Here is an 18,488-nt window from a genome sequence, read left to right as displayed (position 1 = left end):
TAATATATACCTTTAAAAAAATATCAAAATAAAAGTCAACAACATTGTAATAATTAACAAAGTCAACTTTAATAAATGGCAACAAAGTATTTAGTTTTTAGAACATAGAAAGTTCCTCTGATATGGTTATAAATATTAAAAGACCATTATTAATTATTAATTAAATATTAAATAACATAAACAAAAATAAACACAGAAATCCAGTGAATGTATATCTCAAATTAGAAAATAAATTTATACATATTTAAATATGCATGTCATGTATGCACATGTGATATGGCTTTGGCTGGCATGGGGTTAGATAACATCATACATGAGCTGGATCCACACTCAACGGAGAGACCCACTTTCTAATCAGCAAGAATATTAAAATACAAAATCATAATAATTAAAATCCAAAACAAAAAAAAAACCTTCAGAGATTGAAGCACAAAACCATGTGCTATAATATAAATCTCATAAACACAAACTAATAATTTCTTCCCCATTTCTCCTTCTCTCTCTAAAAGTCCAAATCTTGAGAAAAAAAAATTAAAAAAATTAAAAAGAATTTCAATTTCTGTTTGTTTCTATTTTTGTTGATTTTCTTGAATTGGGTTTTCATCTTTATGCCCAAAAATAGTTAAAAGGTTTGATTTTGATTCATAAAAATGATTTCTTTGCAGTTATAATTGACTGTTTATTTTTGGAAAATTTAATGATTAACAATAATAATAATAAACAGATGATGCCCAGTTCAAGTGGTGGGTCTTGGAAATCTGCCGGCGGCGGTGGTGGCGGCGATGGTGGTGTCTCCGATCAGTTTCCGGCAGGTTTAAGGGTGCTTGTGGTTGATGATGACCCAACTTGTCTCATGATCTTGGAAAAGATGCTTAGACACTGCAACTATGAAGGTACATGCAAAACACACACTAGATACACACTTTACTATGTGAAAAAAAAAAAAAAAAAAGATAAAAGTTTTTTTTGTTTTCTTGTGGTGATTTATGCCTTCAGTTGCTAAATCTGTATACCCTTTTTGTTAAATTTTCACTTCAGTTTTCATATCATTGATTTCATCATTTTTTACTTTTTTTTATTTTAATTTCATTTTTTTAATTTTTAATTTTCTGTTTTGTATACTGTTCTATCCATAAAAATCCATCACAAGATTATAAATATGTGGTACAAAATTAAAATAAACAAAAACCCTTTTGGATTTAAGGTCATAATCATAATAAAGTTTTCAGATTTAGTTATATTTCACAAATCTTGAGCTAGAATTTGACCTTTTTTTTAACTAAATTTGACATTTTTTTTTCTTTTAAATTATTATTCATGTTGATTTGGTTTTAATTTGTTGAAATCTTGTTATGATTTATGTTTTGATAAAAATTAACATAATTTAATTTAATTTAATTTAATTTAATTTAATATTCTTGAATTTTGACTTTTTTTTTTTTTTGGTTTAATTTTTGCAGTGACTAAATGTAACAGAGCTGAAGTTGCTTTATCATTTTTAAGAGAAAATAAAAATGGATTTGATGTTGTTATTAGTGATGTTCATATGCCTGATATGGATGGATTCAAACTACTTGAACACATTGGGCTTGAAATGGATCTTCCTGTTATCAGTAAGTCAACTTTTTTTTTTTTTTTTTTTTTTTTAACCCAGAAAGATTAAATATCATTCCAATTTTGACTTTAATTCACTGTTTCATCTTGTTTCAGTTTCTTGATTAATTCTGTGATTTGACTGATATACCCTTGTTGTTACAGTGATGTCGGCCGATGACAGCAAGAGTGTAGTTATGAAGGGCGTTACACACGGGGCGTGTGATTATCTGATCAAACCCGTTCGTATCGAAGCGTTACGCAACATATGGCAACACGTGGTTCGAAAGCGTAAACACGAGTGGAAGGATTTCGAGCCGTCAGCAAGTGCGGATGAGCAGAAACCGCCCGAAGAACCCGACTACTCGTCTTCCGCAAACGAAGGGAATAATTGGAAAAACGCGAAACGGAGGAAAGACGAGGAAGATGAAGCGGAAGAACGGGATGATTCTTCTTCGTTGAAGAAGCCTCGGGTTGTTTGGTCGGTTGAACTTCATCAACAGTTTGTCGCAGCGGTTAATCAGCTTGGAATCGATAGTATGAAACTCTTCGCTCATTTCCAATTGTTAACGACTGGCAATTTCTACACGAACATGATAACATGGCACGAACATACACAAAGTTAACAGGTTTCGTGTCTATAACAGGTCGACACGTTAAGACCTGTTTAATTTCGTGTCTTAACAGGTGAAATACATGTTAAGACCAATTAATGACACGTTTATAATTTAAAATAAAAAAATATACAGGGCTCCTAATTTTAAATAGAGTAAATTGCCATTTTAGTCCTTGTGGTTTGGGCCATTTTGCCAATTTAGTCCAAAGGTTTCATTTTTAACATCTGGATCCAAAAAGATTTCATCGTTGCCATTTTGGTCCAACTGACTTAACTCCATCCATATCTGTTAAAGCTGCCAAGGGCATTTTTGTTAGATATGGATGGAGTTAACTCAGTTGGACCAAAATGAAATGACAAAAATGCCCTTGGCAGCTTTAACAGATATGGATGAAGTTAAGTCAGTTGGACCAAAATGGCAACGATGAAACCTTTTTGGATCCAGATGTTAAAAATGAAACCTTTGGACTAAACTGGCAAAATGGCCCAAACCACAGGGACTAAAATGGCAATTTACTCTTTTAAATAAAATAAATTACCTAGAAGTAAAGTTCATATATTTAATAACAGGTCGTATGATACGCTAGTAATTTTTTCATGTCTTAACAGGTCATTTCGTGTAACCTATTTCTTATCAGGTTCGTGTTTGGAAAATCTGACACGATAAGATTTCGACATTTCGTGTCGTGTTCGTGATTACCTGTTTCGGGTTTGTGTCTTATCGTGTTCGTGTCTTAACATGTTGGGTTGACACGATATGCCAGTCCTTAATAACTTGTTTTGTTCATGCAAAATTACTAATTTGTCCTTTGTGTTCTTGTATTTGTCTGAATGCAGAGGCTGTCCCGAAGAAGATCTTGGAGCTGATGAACGTTCCTGGATTAACGAGAGAAAACGTCGCCAGTCACCTTCAAGTAAACCTTCTTTTCATTGATGTGCTAAAGGGTTGTTGCTAACGGTTTCAAAAAAACGTAACGAAAAAAACATTCAATTTTTTTTCAATTTTGACTTTGTGTTCGTTGTTGACTTTTTTATGTGATGCATTGAAGACCTTTCTTCCTCACAACTGCAAGAATTTGGTGCAGAAATACCGTCTTTATCTCAGAAGACTCAGCGGGTCTCCGCATCCAGGTGGGATGAACACGGGCTTTATGGGCGGTCCGGATTCAGGATACGGGTCAATGTCGTCGCTAAACGGGCTCGATCTTCAAGCTCTCGCCGCTAGTGGTCAACTCGGTCAACTCCCTCCACAAAGTCTCGCAACTCTCCAAGCGGTGGCTCTCGGTAGGTCAAATAACTCGAAGTCCGCTGTTTCCATGCCCGTTACCGATCAACGAAATATTTTTAGCTTTGAAAACCCGAAGTCAAGATACTCCGAACTCCAAAGTCAACATTTGAATAATAATAATAACGGTAATAGTAATAGCAAGCAAATAAATTTACTTCCCGGGATTCCGACAAACATGGAACCGAAGCAATTCGCGAGTTTGCATCAGTCCGGTCAGCATTCTTTCGGGAGTATGAACAATCAAGTTCTGATTCAGATGGGTGGTCAAAGTCAAAGTCAAAGCCAAAGTCAACATCAAGTTCAATCGAATACAAACGCTCATCATGTCTTAAGGCAGCCTGTTTTGTCCAACGAGATGTACAATCCTGTGGTATCGGTATCACAAGCGTCGTCTCTTGTGGATTTCTCTATGAATCATAAAACGGAATCTTCCGGAAGTAGTTACCATCTCGGGGGTAGTTTGGGAATTCCAAATGTTCGGGCTACATCGTCAGCTCTCCAAGGAGACGGGAACTTGGACACCAAGGTTTCGGTACGAGGAATTGTTCCGAGTTATGATGTTTTTAACGATTTGAACCAAAACCGCAATTGGGGTTTACAAGACGCGGGTTTGACCTTTGACCAGTCTCATTCAATTCCAGTAGGATCGGATGGCCCGTCATCGTTGTTACTTCAACACAACCGTTCTTCGGGATCCGAAATGGGAGGGCAGAACCGTAGTTTAGCTAGTGGGAAGGTGATTTTCTCCCAAGGGGTTGACACTAGAACACACCATAACGGGTCAAACGTCGGTCAACAACAACGTAACACGTACATCAAGACCGAAAGCCATAACGATGGAAGCTTTCATAACACGTTATATTCCGAACAGTATGGTCAAGATGATCTTCTAGCTGCAATTCTAAAACAAGTATGCTCCAAAACCTAGTAAATAGGCCTGTAGACGAACCGAACGTTCATGAACCGTTCGTGAACTTGTTCGGCGGGAAGTTCGTTTATTTAATAAGCGAACGAACTTGAACCAATTTTTTTGTTCATTTAATTAAATGAACGAACATGAACACACGTTTTGTTCGTTCGTTTATGTTCGTGAACGTCTGTTTATGTTCGTTTATTTACATTTGTTTATGTTCGTTTCAATTTAAATACACAAGTAATTATACTTATATAAATATTAAACATAAAAGACACTTTCTAACTACTTATGTAATTATAACTAATTGGTAATTGGGCTTTCTTGTAATAAAAATGGATTTTCCAATGGTATTTATTGTAATTAATCACTAATTTATATAAAAAATTACTTTATGATCGTTTATGTTTAGTCACTTATATTCATTTATGTTTGTTCAGTTATGTTCGTTTGTGTTGTTTATTGTTTGTTAAATTATGTTCGTTGTGAACTGAAACGAACGAACATAAACGAACTCGAACGCACCCATATTCTTATTAAACAAACATGAACAAAAAAACGAGTTCGATTATATGTTCGTGTTTGGTTAAAACTGTTCATGTTCGCTGGGTTCATTTACAGGCCTGCTAGTAAATTTACTAAAATACCCTTTACGGATGTAAAACCAATTAGTAAACACTAACCGTTGATTACTTGATTTTGTAATGCAGCAACAACAAGAAGGTGCCGGACAGCCGGAAAACGAGTTTGGATTCGATGCATATGCGTTGGATGATTTACCAGTGTAAGTAGGACATGTACTCTGTGCTTCAGTTGGTGTACATAGCTTGACTTCCAGCCGAAAAAATCCAAGATTTCTTGAAATTCCGGTAGCGCGTTTTTATTGATGTTGTGAATAGGTTGTGGCTGCACATGATTATGACGATATTAAGGATGGAACACACGAAATGCAAAGCATTATTCGTGTTTAAATTTTTTGACTGCTTTAGGTAGCGTACGAAACCCGAACCTGTAGCAACGAGCAGGCAAGTATGATTTCTAGGATTGTGAATTTGGTTTTTCTGCAGAAATTTGAGGATCTACTATAATTCTATTTTGTGCAGTCTTGGAATAATACAGAGTTTGTGCTTGTTTTTAACCTTAAATGTTGTTTGTTCCGACTTATGGTAGTTTTCGTAAGTTTTTTTTGTCGAATGATGTTCGTTGATGAAGATTAATCGTGTTCTATACGTTTTCGTTGTTGTGAAGTGTTTTTGGCCTCATTCTCGTCTTTTAGAACTAGGGGTGCAAACGCCAGGCACGAGCTCGAGCTCGATTAACTTATGAGAGCTCGGGCTCGAGCTTGGCTCGATTCGAGCTTTGGTTTCAAAGCTCGAGCTCGGCTCGTTTGTATTTTATCAAGCTCGAGCTCGGCTCGTTTATTATCTATTAATTAGTATATTAAATAAAAATAATATAAATAATATACTTTTTAGGCTTGAGAGCTCGATAAGTAAAGCACGGGCTCGGGCTCGTTTACTAAATAAGCTTATTTTTAGGTTCGAGATCGGCTTGTAAACAAGTTTAAATAAGCTCGGCTCGACTCGGCTCGTTTACACTAAGGCTCGATAAGGCTCGACGAGCCTAACGAGCTTCACATGTGAGGCTCGATCTCGGGCTCGATAAACAAACGAGCTTTGTTTTGAGGCTCAAGCTCGGCTCGGGCTCGATAAGGCTCGGCTCGTTTCGAGCTTTTTCTCGAGCCGATCTCGAGTAGCTCGCGAGCTGCACGGCTCGTTTGCACCCCTATTTAGAACCATGAAAGTCTCATCGAAGTTGTTCTTAAGCCGGTTACGTAAAAAAGGATTTTTTTGGTGAAAATTGTATTGTGAGCTTGCATTTGGATGGCTAGAAACGATAGGGTTTTCTGTTTGAATAAGATGACGTATGAAAAGGTGTTCGAGGACATCAAACCGCAGCTGTTAACACTAGGAAAATGTTTAATGAACGGACTTTTATCCTTTGAAACCGCCCCAATCGTATCTCAGCTTTAGATGCATCCTCGTTGGGACTCGCATCCTGCTCAATCCCGGCTCACGCTTTTTTTCACCATTCTCATCTATCTTGACTTCCGGTCGCTCCGTTTGTTACCAGTCGTGGCACATGCAGAATCTCGACTTGAAGCAAGCCACGACACGAGGCAATATGTCGCGTGTTGCGATTTCGTCTCAAGTGGTGAATTTCGGTTTGAGTATATATCCGTTGAGACTAGTTAAAACTAAGGGTGTAAACGAGCTGAGGTAAGCCCCTGCTCGACTAGGCTCAAGCTTATAGCTCGTTTCGAGCTCTATTTTAAACAAACTTATTTTTTATGCATGAGCTAATTTAAGCTCGGCTCAATTTGAACTTTTAGCAAGCGGCCTGAGTTGTTCACACTCCTAGTTAAAACCGAACGGATTTTTAAACCTAAAAAACTAGTTCCAAATGCCAACCGGTTTAGGCCAATCTGATTGACTTCCTTTGACCAAACCCAAACCGATTTTCAGACTCGCCTAGTTTGGCCCAAAACGCGGTCTTTCATCTTCAATTAAATTAGCATTTTACTTCATAATACAATATAGTGAGGGATTAGTAATATATATTTATATAGTCAGTAAAATGTAGCAAATTCCATATTAAAACATTTCTATACAAAAACAGTTTATACGATCTTTCCTCTTTCGTTAAAAAATAATGAAAATATCTACAAAAATCGATCTTGATAACAAACTGGTAACAGCAACTACCGTCATTAAACGAGTACGCTTTCCAGTTCCACAGCCACAAACCAGTCAGCAAATGTCTTGTCATCCCAATTGAAGAGAGCCCAGTGACGGATCCATAAATTTTTCCCACCAGGTTTCTTTTGGCAGATTTTTCACTAATTCTCACTTTTTTTTTAAATCATACAAATTTCCACTATTTTTTTCATTTATTTCCAAACTAGGGGGGTTCCCGGGAACCCCCAAAACACCCCTGGATCCGCCACTGAGAGAGCCATTCGAGCCGACCACCCACCATGGTAGTTAGTGTGCTAATGGGGTTGGGACAGTTCAATGTTGATGATAGCCGAAGCCATCGAGAGTTAAGTCCGGTTGTCAAACAGAAGTAAACCATGAGCCGTAGGAAACAGGGCTCGTAGCATAGTTGTTAATAGCGGCTATAGCGACCGCTATAGCACGCTATGTAGCCATGCGACCAAGTGTCGCTATATGGGTCTTAGCAATAAATAGCGAACTTAGCGACAGTTAGCTTTTTTTTTTTTTTTTTTGATGTTAATATCAATTAGATATAGCTATAAAATAGCTGGATTTATAGGTTTTTGTTAAATATACATGTAAAATAGCATATATACAAGGGTATTTTGATTTAATATACATATAAAAATTTTCAAAATTCTTTTTCTAGTGTAATCGCTATTTATAAAATAGCCGTCACTATTTGTCGCTATTCGCTATGTAGCCTATAGGTACCTTGCCGCTAGGTGTCGCTATTCGCTATCGACAACTATGGCTCATAGATAAAAGCCCATGGGACTTCAATAATTCACATGTGAATCCATGATGGGTCATGAATATAATATCATAACTAAATTAACACAAACAAATGTAATTAAAAACTAAAGGAACTGCTTTAAAGTCTTAAAATCATGCAACTAAAAAATTAAGAAAACATGTATCCAAGAAGTGTGATATTTCCATAAACGGTAAAACATGAACACGTCCAACTCAACAATAAAACATAAGACACTAGTAAAACGAACGCCCCGACAGAGTATAAAAACATACGTGTCCAAAAATATCAAAGATAAAAACCCGAAATTAATAAAGACTCCGTGTATATTTGTAACTCTTAAACCCTCACTAAAACGAAATGACCACCTCCAGCTGCTTGAAGTAACAACCAAACAATTTACCGATAAACTCGCTAAATAAAATCCTTGGTCAACCCCTTCGAATACTGGAACCAACAGACCCACCTTTTGCATCTCTTCAAAACAATAACCAGTGACTCGACCATTCTGTAACCCGACGACACGAGATGCTCTGACCCGACCCGACTTGACCTGACCCGATGACTTAACCCGACCTAACAGGACTTGACCTTTGACGCCACCAACGTACTTCATCATACCTTGAAAACCCTGCAACTTCAAATTAAATATGTTATAAATGATCGTAGTTTTAACACAATGTCTTAACCCGACATATAGGAAATATTTGTGTTCATGAACAGTTCATTAACACTTACCGAACGAGATTTTCGGATCATGTTTGTTCATTAAGAAAACGAACGTGCTCAGGCTCATCTGTTAATTTTAGACTAGGTACCGAACACAAACAGACGCAAACAAACATTCACGAACAGACAAAAACACAAACGAACATTCATGAACGCAAACAAACTTAAACAAGTGCCCACGAATGGAAACGAACACAGACGAAAAAAATAGCGTTCCGGCATAGAAACGAACACAAATGAACATATACTAAATTTCGAACAAAATAGGCATGTCATATTTATTAAGAGGATCCAAAAATATACCAAGAATACTTGAATTGGGTTTATTTCTCACACTTGCCTCAAAAAAAAGTATCAAAAATAAATATAAAAATTAAAAACCGTATTTAACTATTGAACATAAACGGACGAACATAAACGAACACGTTGCCGAATGTTCACGAACATAAATGAACGAAGGAGGCATCTGTTCATGTTCGTTCATTTAACTTGATAAACGGATTTTTTTTGTTCATCTTCGTTTTAACCCGTTATCTAAATTACCAGACTCGCATTTTTGCATATAGCAAGACAAATAGTTTGGTCTAAAGAAGATGAAAATAAAATTACCTTCAGCTGTTAAAATTAAATCCACCAGACGGAACTTGAACGTTATTTCCACCGAAGTCAAAACCAGCCTGACCACCATCAGCCACATTTTCATCATCCTCATCAAGCCAATACGTCTCGAGAATCTTAACCGCCTTTTCATAAATCTCATTATTATCATGACTTTGCAAATTCTCAATCTTCTCTAACCCATCCGCATCATCAATCAACTGGGCGAAGAAATTAACATCACCCGAGTTACCCGCTTGCTTTTCCACCTCACCTACTTTAAGAATGTTCTCAAGCCCTTCTAGAGAGACGGTCACGATTCTTGGATCGGGACATACGAGGAGATCGCACAACGGTTTTATACAGCCTTGATTCACCAAATACCTGTGTCATGGTACGGTTTTGTAAGTTTCGGTTACTCAGTTATTTTGAGGTTGTAATTTAGTGGAAGGTGTCGAAAAGGGAACGTACTTGATTTGCTCATTGGTACCACCAGAAGTGGCATTTGATATTGCCCACGCGGCCTCTTTTTTAATATCGAATTCAGCAGTCTGGAGTAGATTGACTAGCGGAGCTATTAATCCAGCCTCGATAACCGTCTGTATGTTGTAACCAAAACAATAAATAGTTGCAAAACATTTGTGTTCAAAAAGTGAAACAAATTAGTGGTGTGTGCACGGATCGGTTCGGCTATCGAAAACCGTTTGGTTTCGGTTATTTCGGTTTTGGTTTTTCGGTTTTTGGAACAAACTTACATAAGATTCAAAAGTGAAAAGTGTAACCCATGATTCAAGAATCTTTCTTGGATCTCTATATTTAAGCTTTTTAATTAATATTGTTCACATAAACCTAACATTCTAATATATTTTTATGTTTCTCCAAACTTTTTATTAAGACATTTTCTTTTATAATACTTTGAAAATCATTTCATTTATATGTTAAAGTTAGTTATTTGTTGTAGGAAATAGATAAATCATTTCAAAGATAGATAAACATGTTAATGTTTTTACTATAAATACTTAGCATTCAAGAATAAAACGAATAAATCCTAAATCAATATATAACTATCATTAAAAAATTGATTTTTTTAGGTTATTCGGTTCGGTTTTCAAAAAATGTAAAACCGTAAATTTCGGTTCGTTTTTTTTTTTTGGATTTTTGTGTGGTTCGGTTAAATCGGTTTTTTCGGTTTTCTTTTATAATACTTTGAAAATCATTTAATTTATATCTTAAAGTTAGTTATTTGTTGTAGGAAATAGATAAACCATTTCAAAGATAGATAAACATGTTAATGTTTTTACTAAAAATACTTGGCATTCAAGAATAAAACAAATAAATCCTAAATCAATATATAACAGACATTAAAAAATTTATTTTTTTAGGTTATTCGGTTCGGTTTTCAAAAAAAGTAAAACCGTAAATTTCGGTTCGTGTTTATTTTTTTTTGAATTTTTGTGTGGTTCGGTTAAATCGGTTTTTTCGGTTTTCTGCTCACCCCTAGTGTCACATGCAAAAAGTAAGATACGATACTATTCAAAATACACTTGGTGCGATTCTTACCCGTATCTGTTCTTTGTTTCCAGCAGTGATGTTTGAGATTGTCCAGCAAGCTTCCTTTTTGATACTCTTCTTGTGGTTATGGGTCAACAAGCTCAACAAGCAAGGAAGCGCACCGCATTCGATAATATGCTGTCAAACGGTAAAGTTGTGTGAGTGTCATCTAGGGCTGTAAACGAGCCGAGCCGAGTCGAGCCGAGCTAGACCTAGCTCGAGCTCGACTCGAACTCGACTCGAGCTGGCTCGAGCTCGAATTTCAAATCGAGCTGAGATTTGAGGCTCGAGCTCGACTCGATTAGAATTGGAGCTAGCTCGGCTCGGCTCGATCTAGCTCGAACTAACAAAAAACCGCAAAAATTACTACTTAAAAAGCCCTTAAAAATGAATTTCTTCATAAACTAAGGGCTATAATTGCCATTTAATTTAACCATATGGCTAAATATGCAAGTTTAAATAGTTAATTCACTTTGTACATTGTCTTTACCTTCTTTTATAGGGGAAAGACTCCCTTAGTTTTGGTTTTCTAAGCGATGTGGGACAAAAAAGTGAAGGATATAAACCTAATCGAGCCAGCTCACGAGCTCACGAGCCGAGCCAGACCAAGCTCGAGCTCGGCTTGTTTACAAACCGAGCCGAGCCGAGCTGGCTCGTTAACAACCGAGCCAATTTCGAGCCGAGCTATCTTCGAGCGAGTTTCGAGCGAGCTGCGACCCACGAGTTTTTTGAACACCCCTAGTGTCATCTTTATTGTAGATTATCCATCTAAACTTTAAACTAAAACCCTAAAACCTATACAAAGGTGGAAAACAGTTTGTGTAACAAAACATAGGACTTAAATTGAAAACTAAACAAAGACAACACGCCTGTAGCCAATAAAACTCATACAAACAATTGCAAAACCGTACCTGAGTTTGGAGATCATCGCCTGTGACAATATTCCCAACAGTTCGAAGCGCAGGGATAAGCACCGATGGAGATGGATGACTGAGTATCAGAAAATAAAAAAAAAAGTTTATTTGATGTTTAAATCATTGTTCAAAAAAAAAACTAGTAAAAAGACCCGCGCGCATTGCCGCGCGGGTACATCACAAACATCGAATGGATTAGTCTAAACGTTATGTGATGCATTTATCATATGAAAACACGCATTTTGACGTATCTTATTGAACTCAATGCAACCTATATAAGCATTGCGATTGGATCAAAACATAAGGAAATCAAATTTATACCGTACAATTATAACGTATTATATGTGGCCTAAGTCATACACAGAAAATGTGACGGTTATAACGGAAATGCTGAAACGTATAATCAAAATATACTAATTAGAGCTTAAAAAGGAAAAAAAAAAAAAAAGAAACCGCAATTTGACTCCACTTGGATCGAAACAAAATTTACAAAACATTCATAAAAATCACGAAAACATATTATATTTGACCTGTCTCGTTTCCCAAAAACTTTACATCGAAACATACACCAACTCGAATTTATACCGAAACGTACATAAAAATATGTACGTAAAATTTGTTTTTTTAAACGAAAACGTATTATATTTAACCAGACTCGTTTCCGTAAAAAGTTTACGTAACATAGAGCAAATCGAATTTATATCGACACATACATAAAAATATGCACATAAAAAATAGTTTTTCTTAAGTAAAGGAGATATAGCTGTAAACTCGAAACAAATTATTAGTAAAAAACTTAATAGGTTAATACGTTCGTAAAATCGTGCCAAAGCACTAATGCCACACCACTGCCAGCGACCACCAACATCAGAAGAGCTCGTAAAATAAAATAAATAAAAAAGTAAAAAGTAACACCGAACGAAAAAACAGATGGAAAATCGTTGAACTACGCACGCCCGTTGTAGAGTGTTAATACAGAATATTAGACATATATGTAAAACATAGAAAAGAATAACTAAGTCGATCCAGGACCAGCGTGTTGCGACGAACTTGTCAAACAAAGAAAAATAGACGTGTTGCGACTTGCGACTGCCTGTCAACCAGGAAAAAACAGACGAAAAAATGTTGAACCCTACACGCACGTTATGGCGTGTTGACTCGAAAAATTTATAACAAAACTTAAAACGAAGAAACTTGTGAAAGATAAAAAGTATGGGGGACCAAAGTTGAAAATAAAAAATTGTTGGGGGTTAAATTGCAAAAGATGAAAAGTTTTTTGTTAAAAGTAAAAAAGTCAAAGGGGTTAAAATGCAAAAGATAAAAATTTTTAGGTTAAAAGTGAAAAATGCAAAATTTTTTTTGAAAAACTCCCAATGCCCATGTTACAACAACATAAAGCATAATTTTGTTGTTAATTTATAGTTCGGAAATAAATAAATAAATAAATAAACAAAAACATGGCTTACAGGAGAAGCTCAACAAGACGTTGGCAAACACCAGCATCAATCACAGCTTGTATTTTGTCATTGGTACCATCAGAAAGATAAGAGAGAGCCCAGCATGCATCTGTCAACACCTCTTCATCATTTGAATGAATAAGACGCTGAAGGGCCGGAAGAGCAGGCCTTGTCTGCGATTAAAAAAACAAATCAGTATCTCATAACATGTATAAAAGAGTTAAGCACAAAACTGATGAAATAGTAATCAGTGAACAAACAAACAACCTGCTCAAATGGAGGCTGCGGTTTTCCTCGACAAAAATTTGATAACGTCCATGTGGCGTTTCTGAGCATAGAAAGCTTAGCATTCTCGTTTAACTGAGCAAGTAAGGGCATCAAAGCACCGTGACCGAGAACGAGATCACGGCATCGGGGAGAATCACCAGCAACATTTCCCAACGCCCAAACAGCCTGCTCGCGTACATCATCGCTTGGAGAAGCTAGAAGCTTAACAAATATTGGGACCGCCCCGTGTTCAATTACGACCTTTGTATTATCAGAGGTTCCAGATGCGATGTTTGTGAGTGCCCAAGCAGCCTCAAACTGTTGCAAAATTAAAATTAAGTTTAAACGAAAACGGACAAGAATTATAAGGAGCAATAACCAGCATTACCTGAAGCTGTGGAAAATCTTCCCTCATCAAGAACTCGACAAAGCGAGGTACAACCCCCGATTGTATAACTTCCTCAATTGGTGGGCTCCGTTCTGTAAATCGAAGTTTAACTACTTAGAGCGAGAAAAAAAATGTATTTATTGCAATTATAAAAGTGCTATATACCTATGGAAAGCAATTTACGAAACTGAGTAGTTGCCTCCAGCTGCAAATTATTATCATTGGAGTAAACTCCAGCAACCATAGAAGGGAGACTTTCCAGCTGCAATTCATTAACCCCGATTTACATTTCAAATTAAAAACAAAATGTATCCAACAATCCATATAATATCATTATACATGCGAAAAACAGTTGCATATATTAACATAACTAGGTTATAACCCCGTGTATTACACGGGTCGAATAAATGAATTTTATATACTAAATAATAAAACAATATATCTTTAAAAACCTCTTTTATTGCACGGGTTGAATAAATATAATTTTATATATTAAATAATAAAAAGTTATATCTATAAGAACCATATTGTACGGGTTGAATAAATATAAAATTATATACCAAATAAAAAAGTTATATCTTTAAAACCGCTTGTTTTACACGAGTTGAATAAATGTAATATTGTTTAGCAAATAATAAAATAATACATCTTTAAGAAACCTCATTTATTACACGGGTTGAATAAATGTAATTTTATATACCAAATAATAAAAAAGTTACATCTTTAAAAATATGTGTATTACACGGGTTGAATAAATGTAATTTCCTTTACTAAATAATAAAAAATATATATTCTTAAAAAGACCCCGTGTATTGTACGAATTGAATAAATCTAATTTTATATATCAAATAATAAAAAAAAAATTATATCTTAAAAAACCTTATCTATTACACGGGTCGAATAAATATAATTTTGTATAGTAAATAATAAAAAAGGTATATCAATAAAAAAAACCACGTGTATTACACGGGTTTAATAAATCTAATTTTATATACCAATAATAAAAAAGTCATATCTTTCAATGTACTAATGAATCTTTTTACCCTTTTAGCCAAAAAAATGAATCTTTTAATATCTGAGCCCACAACGTCTTTTTTTCTAACCCTTTTGGCCCCTACCAAAAGGGTTAGAAAAAAGACGTTGGGGTCCAAAAGGGTTAGAAAAAAGACGTTGAGGGCTCAGATGTTAAAAAATTCCTTTTTGGGCTAAAAGGGTAAAAGTGATATAACCACAGGGGCTAAAATCGTAATTTACTCTAATATCAAATTAGATAACTAAGTTTGAATTTGAAGTAAATAGATAAATATATAAGTAATAATTAAACTAAATAAATATTTAGTAGGAGTATTATCTATAATTAATTAGAAGAGATTAAACTAAAATTATAATTATCCATAAGACATGGCCTAATATGATGACAAGTGTCCTCAATATGGTTTCTTTTATTATATGTATAGATACATGATTATATTACAGTAATAAAAAGAGCTAATACTATTGTATGAATTTGAACATAAGAGATAAATCAAACACATAGACGTGTCAAATGATATGCATCTAATAGTGTGTGTGCGCTTTTTTCAAAATAAACCTACTCTATAGCACGTGCGAAAACCTTAACGAGTATTTAAACATAACAAAGTCACTAACAGGGGTAAACCGACTCAATAAACAACAGTTCTACTTATTCAAATTCAATAACATAATGCATGATTATGTTATCGTAATAAATAAAGCTACAATACCGTATGAATTTGAACATGAGAAATAAATCAAACACATATACGTGTAAAAAGATATGAATCTAATCCGGTGTGTGTTTCCAATAGCACACACGATAATCATAGCGAGTAATTAACCGTAACAAAGTCACTAACAGGAGTAAACCAATACAATAAACAACAGCTCCACTTCATTACATTCAATAACATGATGCTATAATAATGTACAAATTTAAACATATAAGCTAAATCAAACACATAGATATATCAAATATACAGATACTCATCTGATAGTGTATGTGTTTTTCAAATATAACTATTCTATCGCACACGCGATAACCCTAACCCTAGCAAGCATTCAAACACAATAAACTCACAACAAAACATAACCGATCCAACAAATCATAACCACATAAACACCAATACACAAACCGACTCATATCAAAGCAAAACCACAATACCTTCTTCTCAACCGTAGACGCTTGAACAGGCACACCAGCAGCCAACGACTGCGACGACGACAGCAACTGCCGCTTCTTCAACAAGTTCTCCTCTCTCTTATTCTTCCGGATCTCAACCATATTATCCTCCCTCCGCCTCCGTCCTTCATCCGCGTCAACCGCCACCTTGTACCGGTTCCGCCGCACCTCCGTACGTGCGCTAGGCCTCAGCGACATGATCAATTCCTAATCAATTACCCTGAACTCAACAATCAACAATCAACAATCAAAATTCAAAAATTCAAAACCCTAGGTATCCAGAAAAACACAATCAAACACAAAATTTATCAATAAAAGCACTAAAAACTCGTTGATTACAGTGAAAATAAAAAATCAAAAACCCTAGGTACACAAAAAACACATTAAAATACAAAAATTATCAATAAAAGCACTAAAAACTCGTTGATTACAATGAAAATAAAAAATCAAAAACCCTAGGTATCCAAAAAAACACAATCAAACACAAAATTTATCAATAAAAGCACTAAAAACTCGTTGATTACAGTGAAAATAAAAAATCAAAAACCCTAGGTATCCAAAAAAAACACAATCAAACACAAAATTTATCAATAAAAGCACTAAAAACTCGTTGATTACAGTGAAAATAAAAAATCAAAAACCCTAGGTATCCAAAAAAACACAATCAAACACAAAATTTATCAATAAAAGCACTAAAAACTCGTTGATTACAGTGAAAAACAAAAATAAAAAACCCTAGGTACACAAAAAACACATTAAAACACAAAATTGATCAACAAAAGCATGAAATACGGCAAATCGTATAACAGTAACAACTATATATGTGAGCGAAACTTACTAATTGATTACAGAACACTAAAAAATCAAAAAATTGTACAGAAAAAGCAGATTCAACGCAGAGTTTATGAATAAAAACTGGTTGATGTGTGAAAAATTGAAAAGCAGTGATGATGAATATATGTATGAAAGTTAGAAAACGGTTTGATTTTGGGTGCTACTTTCTACACCCCCTATTTACTTTTTTCACCCCCTCTTCTCATATACTTACAGGTGGGGCCTGCGTGGGACCGACAGTTTTCCTCTCACAAGGGGGTGTAATCAGAAAGGAGGGGAGTGTGTATAGAATGAGCCTTGATTTTAATGGAGATCGAAACGTACCTGAAGAATGTACGGAGAGAGAAGAGGGAGGATGAATTTGTTCTTGTAGAGTGGTTTTAAAGTTTAAACGGAAATATTGAATGATTTTTATAATAAAAATGTAATGATTTGTTTGAATAAAGTAAGTGGACTTTTTGTTAATTTGATGTGTTGGTCCTTGTAGTTTTGAAACTATGGTCACTATGGTATTTAGTTTTGAAATTTGAGAATGTTTGATGGGGGTGTTAAGTAGAGCTGCAAACGAATTGAAATCGTGTTTGTTTGTTAAAAAATATATGTATTCATGAATGCTTACAGAACCAGATTTTATGTTCGTGTTCGTTTGTTAAGGAAATGAACTTGTTTGTGTCCGTTTGTGTTTTTAGTTAATTTTAGACAACGAACGTTGATAAACACAAATGATGACAAACTAATGTTCGTGAACACAAATGAACACAACCAAGCATTCATAAGCACAAAATATAGTACACTGACACTTAAATATTTATTTGTCCGAATTTGAAGTATTTAAATAAAATAGAAAACTTAAAAACACGAATGAACTATAAAACACAAACGAACCCATTACCAAATGTTCATATACTTAAATGAACAAACGCGGCCTCCGTTCATGTTCGTTTGTTTAATAAACGAACAAATATAAACGAACTTCTCACTGAACGGTTTATGAACTATTCAACGAACATTTGGTTCGTTTGCAGTCCTAGTGTTAAGTTATAAAAAATGATGATTTTGTCTTTTGGTTTAAAAAAGGTCTTTAAAAGTAAAGATTTGAGGTTTTGAAATTAGAGATTGTTAAGAGTAACTTTTTATGCTTAAAATTTGTTTCTATAAGTTTTGAGTTTTGACCGAGCATAGCATCATTAACGTGATTTGCTTTTATTCAAATCATATTTCTTTTCTTTTCGTTTCTATTTTCAATGTTATTTAATGATTGAAATCTTGATTAAAAAATCATAAAAATAAATATTTTGACAGAATTAAAGGTTGCACTAAATGTCTATAACATCGACAGTTGGTGATAACTATACTGGTGGGAAATGTAAAGATGCGATGGACAACTACATGTAGTGATGGTGAGGTGGCCAACAAAATTAGGTGATGACAATCATTGATGGTCAACTCTAGGCAAAAGAGATAGGCAACAATAGATGGAAGTTCATATCTAGGAAACGACTATCATCGATGAGGTGTGTGGCGATGTTGAAAGTCGTCTTCTGCAAGTGACGATGTCTGCTTGTGGACTTGTGGTAATCGATGGGTGGGTAGAAAAGTTTAGGAGACTT

The 18,488-nt window shown here is 35.0% G+C and overlaps 2 protein-coding genes across 7 annotated transcripts; one reads left to right on the top strand and one right to left on the bottom strand.

Annotated features, from left to right (window-relative positions):
- Positions 1-267: 267 nt before the first annotated feature.
- On the top strand, positions 268-5,621 carry LOC110891488 (two-component response regulator ARR1). Of its 4 annotated transcripts, none has more exons than XM_035980403.1 (7): positions 397-629; positions 725-893; positions 1,461-1,613; positions 1,759-2,130; positions 3,047-3,123; positions 3,295-4,407; positions 5,121-5,621. In XM_035980403.1, the coding sequence occupies exons 2-7, from the start codon at positions 725-727 to the stop codon at positions 5,196-5,198; spliced, it is 1,962 nt and encodes a 653-aa protein (XP_035836296.1). In that variant the 5' UTR covers positions 397-629; the 3' UTR covers positions 5,199-5,621. The 4 variants fall into 4 exon arrangements, with proteins under 4 accessions (XP_021994879.1, XP_021994877.1, XP_035836296.1 ...); XM_022139186.2 differs by having other exon boundaries at positions 445-629; positions 3,259-4,407; XM_022139187.2 differs by having other exon boundaries at positions 268-893.
- Positions 5,622-8,060: 2,439 nt separating this feature from the next.
- LOC110891489 (importin subunit alpha-1) lies at positions 8,061-17,302 on the bottom strand. 3 transcript variants are annotated; one of them, XM_022139189.2, is made up of 11 exons: positions 17,203-17,302; positions 16,027-16,264; positions 14,010-14,106; positions 13,845-13,936; positions 13,457-13,774; positions 13,199-13,362; positions 11,730-11,808; positions 10,828-10,956; positions 9,739-9,866; positions 9,280-9,651; positions 8,061-8,578 (listed from the first exon to the last, which is right to left on the bottom strand). In XM_022139189.2, exons 2-10 carry the CDS (start codon positions 16,240-16,242, stop codon positions 9,282-9,284), a joined length of 1,593 nt encoding a protein of 530 aa, XP_021994881.1. In that variant the 5' UTR covers positions 16,243-16,264; positions 17,203-17,302; the 3' UTR covers positions 8,061-8,578; positions 9,280-9,281. The 3 variants fall into 3 exon arrangements, with proteins under 3 accessions (XP_021994881.1, XP_021994880.1, XP_021994882.1); XM_022139188.2 differs by having other exon boundaries at positions 8,105-8,572; XM_022139190.2 differs by lacking the exon at positions 17,203-17,302 and adding an exon at positions 16,883-17,050 and having other exon boundaries at positions 8,105-8,572.
- Between the last annotated feature and the right edge of the window lie 1,186 nt (positions 17,303-18,488).

The sequence above is a fragment of the Helianthus annuus genome, chromosome 11, assembly GCF_002127325.2.
Source record: "Helianthus annuus cultivar XRQ/B chromosome 11, HanXRQr2.0-SUNRISE, whole genome shotgun sequence".
NCBI lineage: Eukaryota > Viridiplantae > Streptophyta > Magnoliopsida > Asterales > Asteraceae > Helianthus > Helianthus annuus.
This window is presented reverse-complemented; position numbering and strand designations above follow the sequence as displayed.

Bases quoted from the DNA above. Each gene is read 5' to 3' on its own strand.
- LOC110891489 (XM_022139189.2), bottom strand. From the start codon at position 16,242: ATGTCGCTGAGGCCTAGCGCACGTACGGAGGTGCGGCGGAACCGGTAC. The intron at 11,809-13,198 runs GTAAGCCATGTT...TCTGATACTCAG, and splicing joins CGTCTTGTTGAGCTTCTCCT to TCATCCATCTCCATCGGTGC. The intron at 9,652-9,738 runs GTACGTTCCCTT...ACCATGACACAG, and splicing joins GGTACCAATGAGCAAATCAA to GTATTTGGTGAATCAAGGCT.
- LOC110891488 (XM_022139185.2), top strand. From the start codon at position 698: ATGATTAACAATAATAATAATAAACAGATGATGCCCAGTTCAAGTGGT. The intron at 894-1,460 runs GTACATGCAAAA...TAATTTTTGCAG, and splicing joins TAGACACTGCAACTATGAAG to TGACTAAATGTAACAGAGCT. The intron at 2,131-3,046 runs GTATGAAACTCT...GTCTGAATGCAG, and splicing joins TAATCAGCTTGGAATCGATA to AGGCTGTCCCGAAGAAGATC.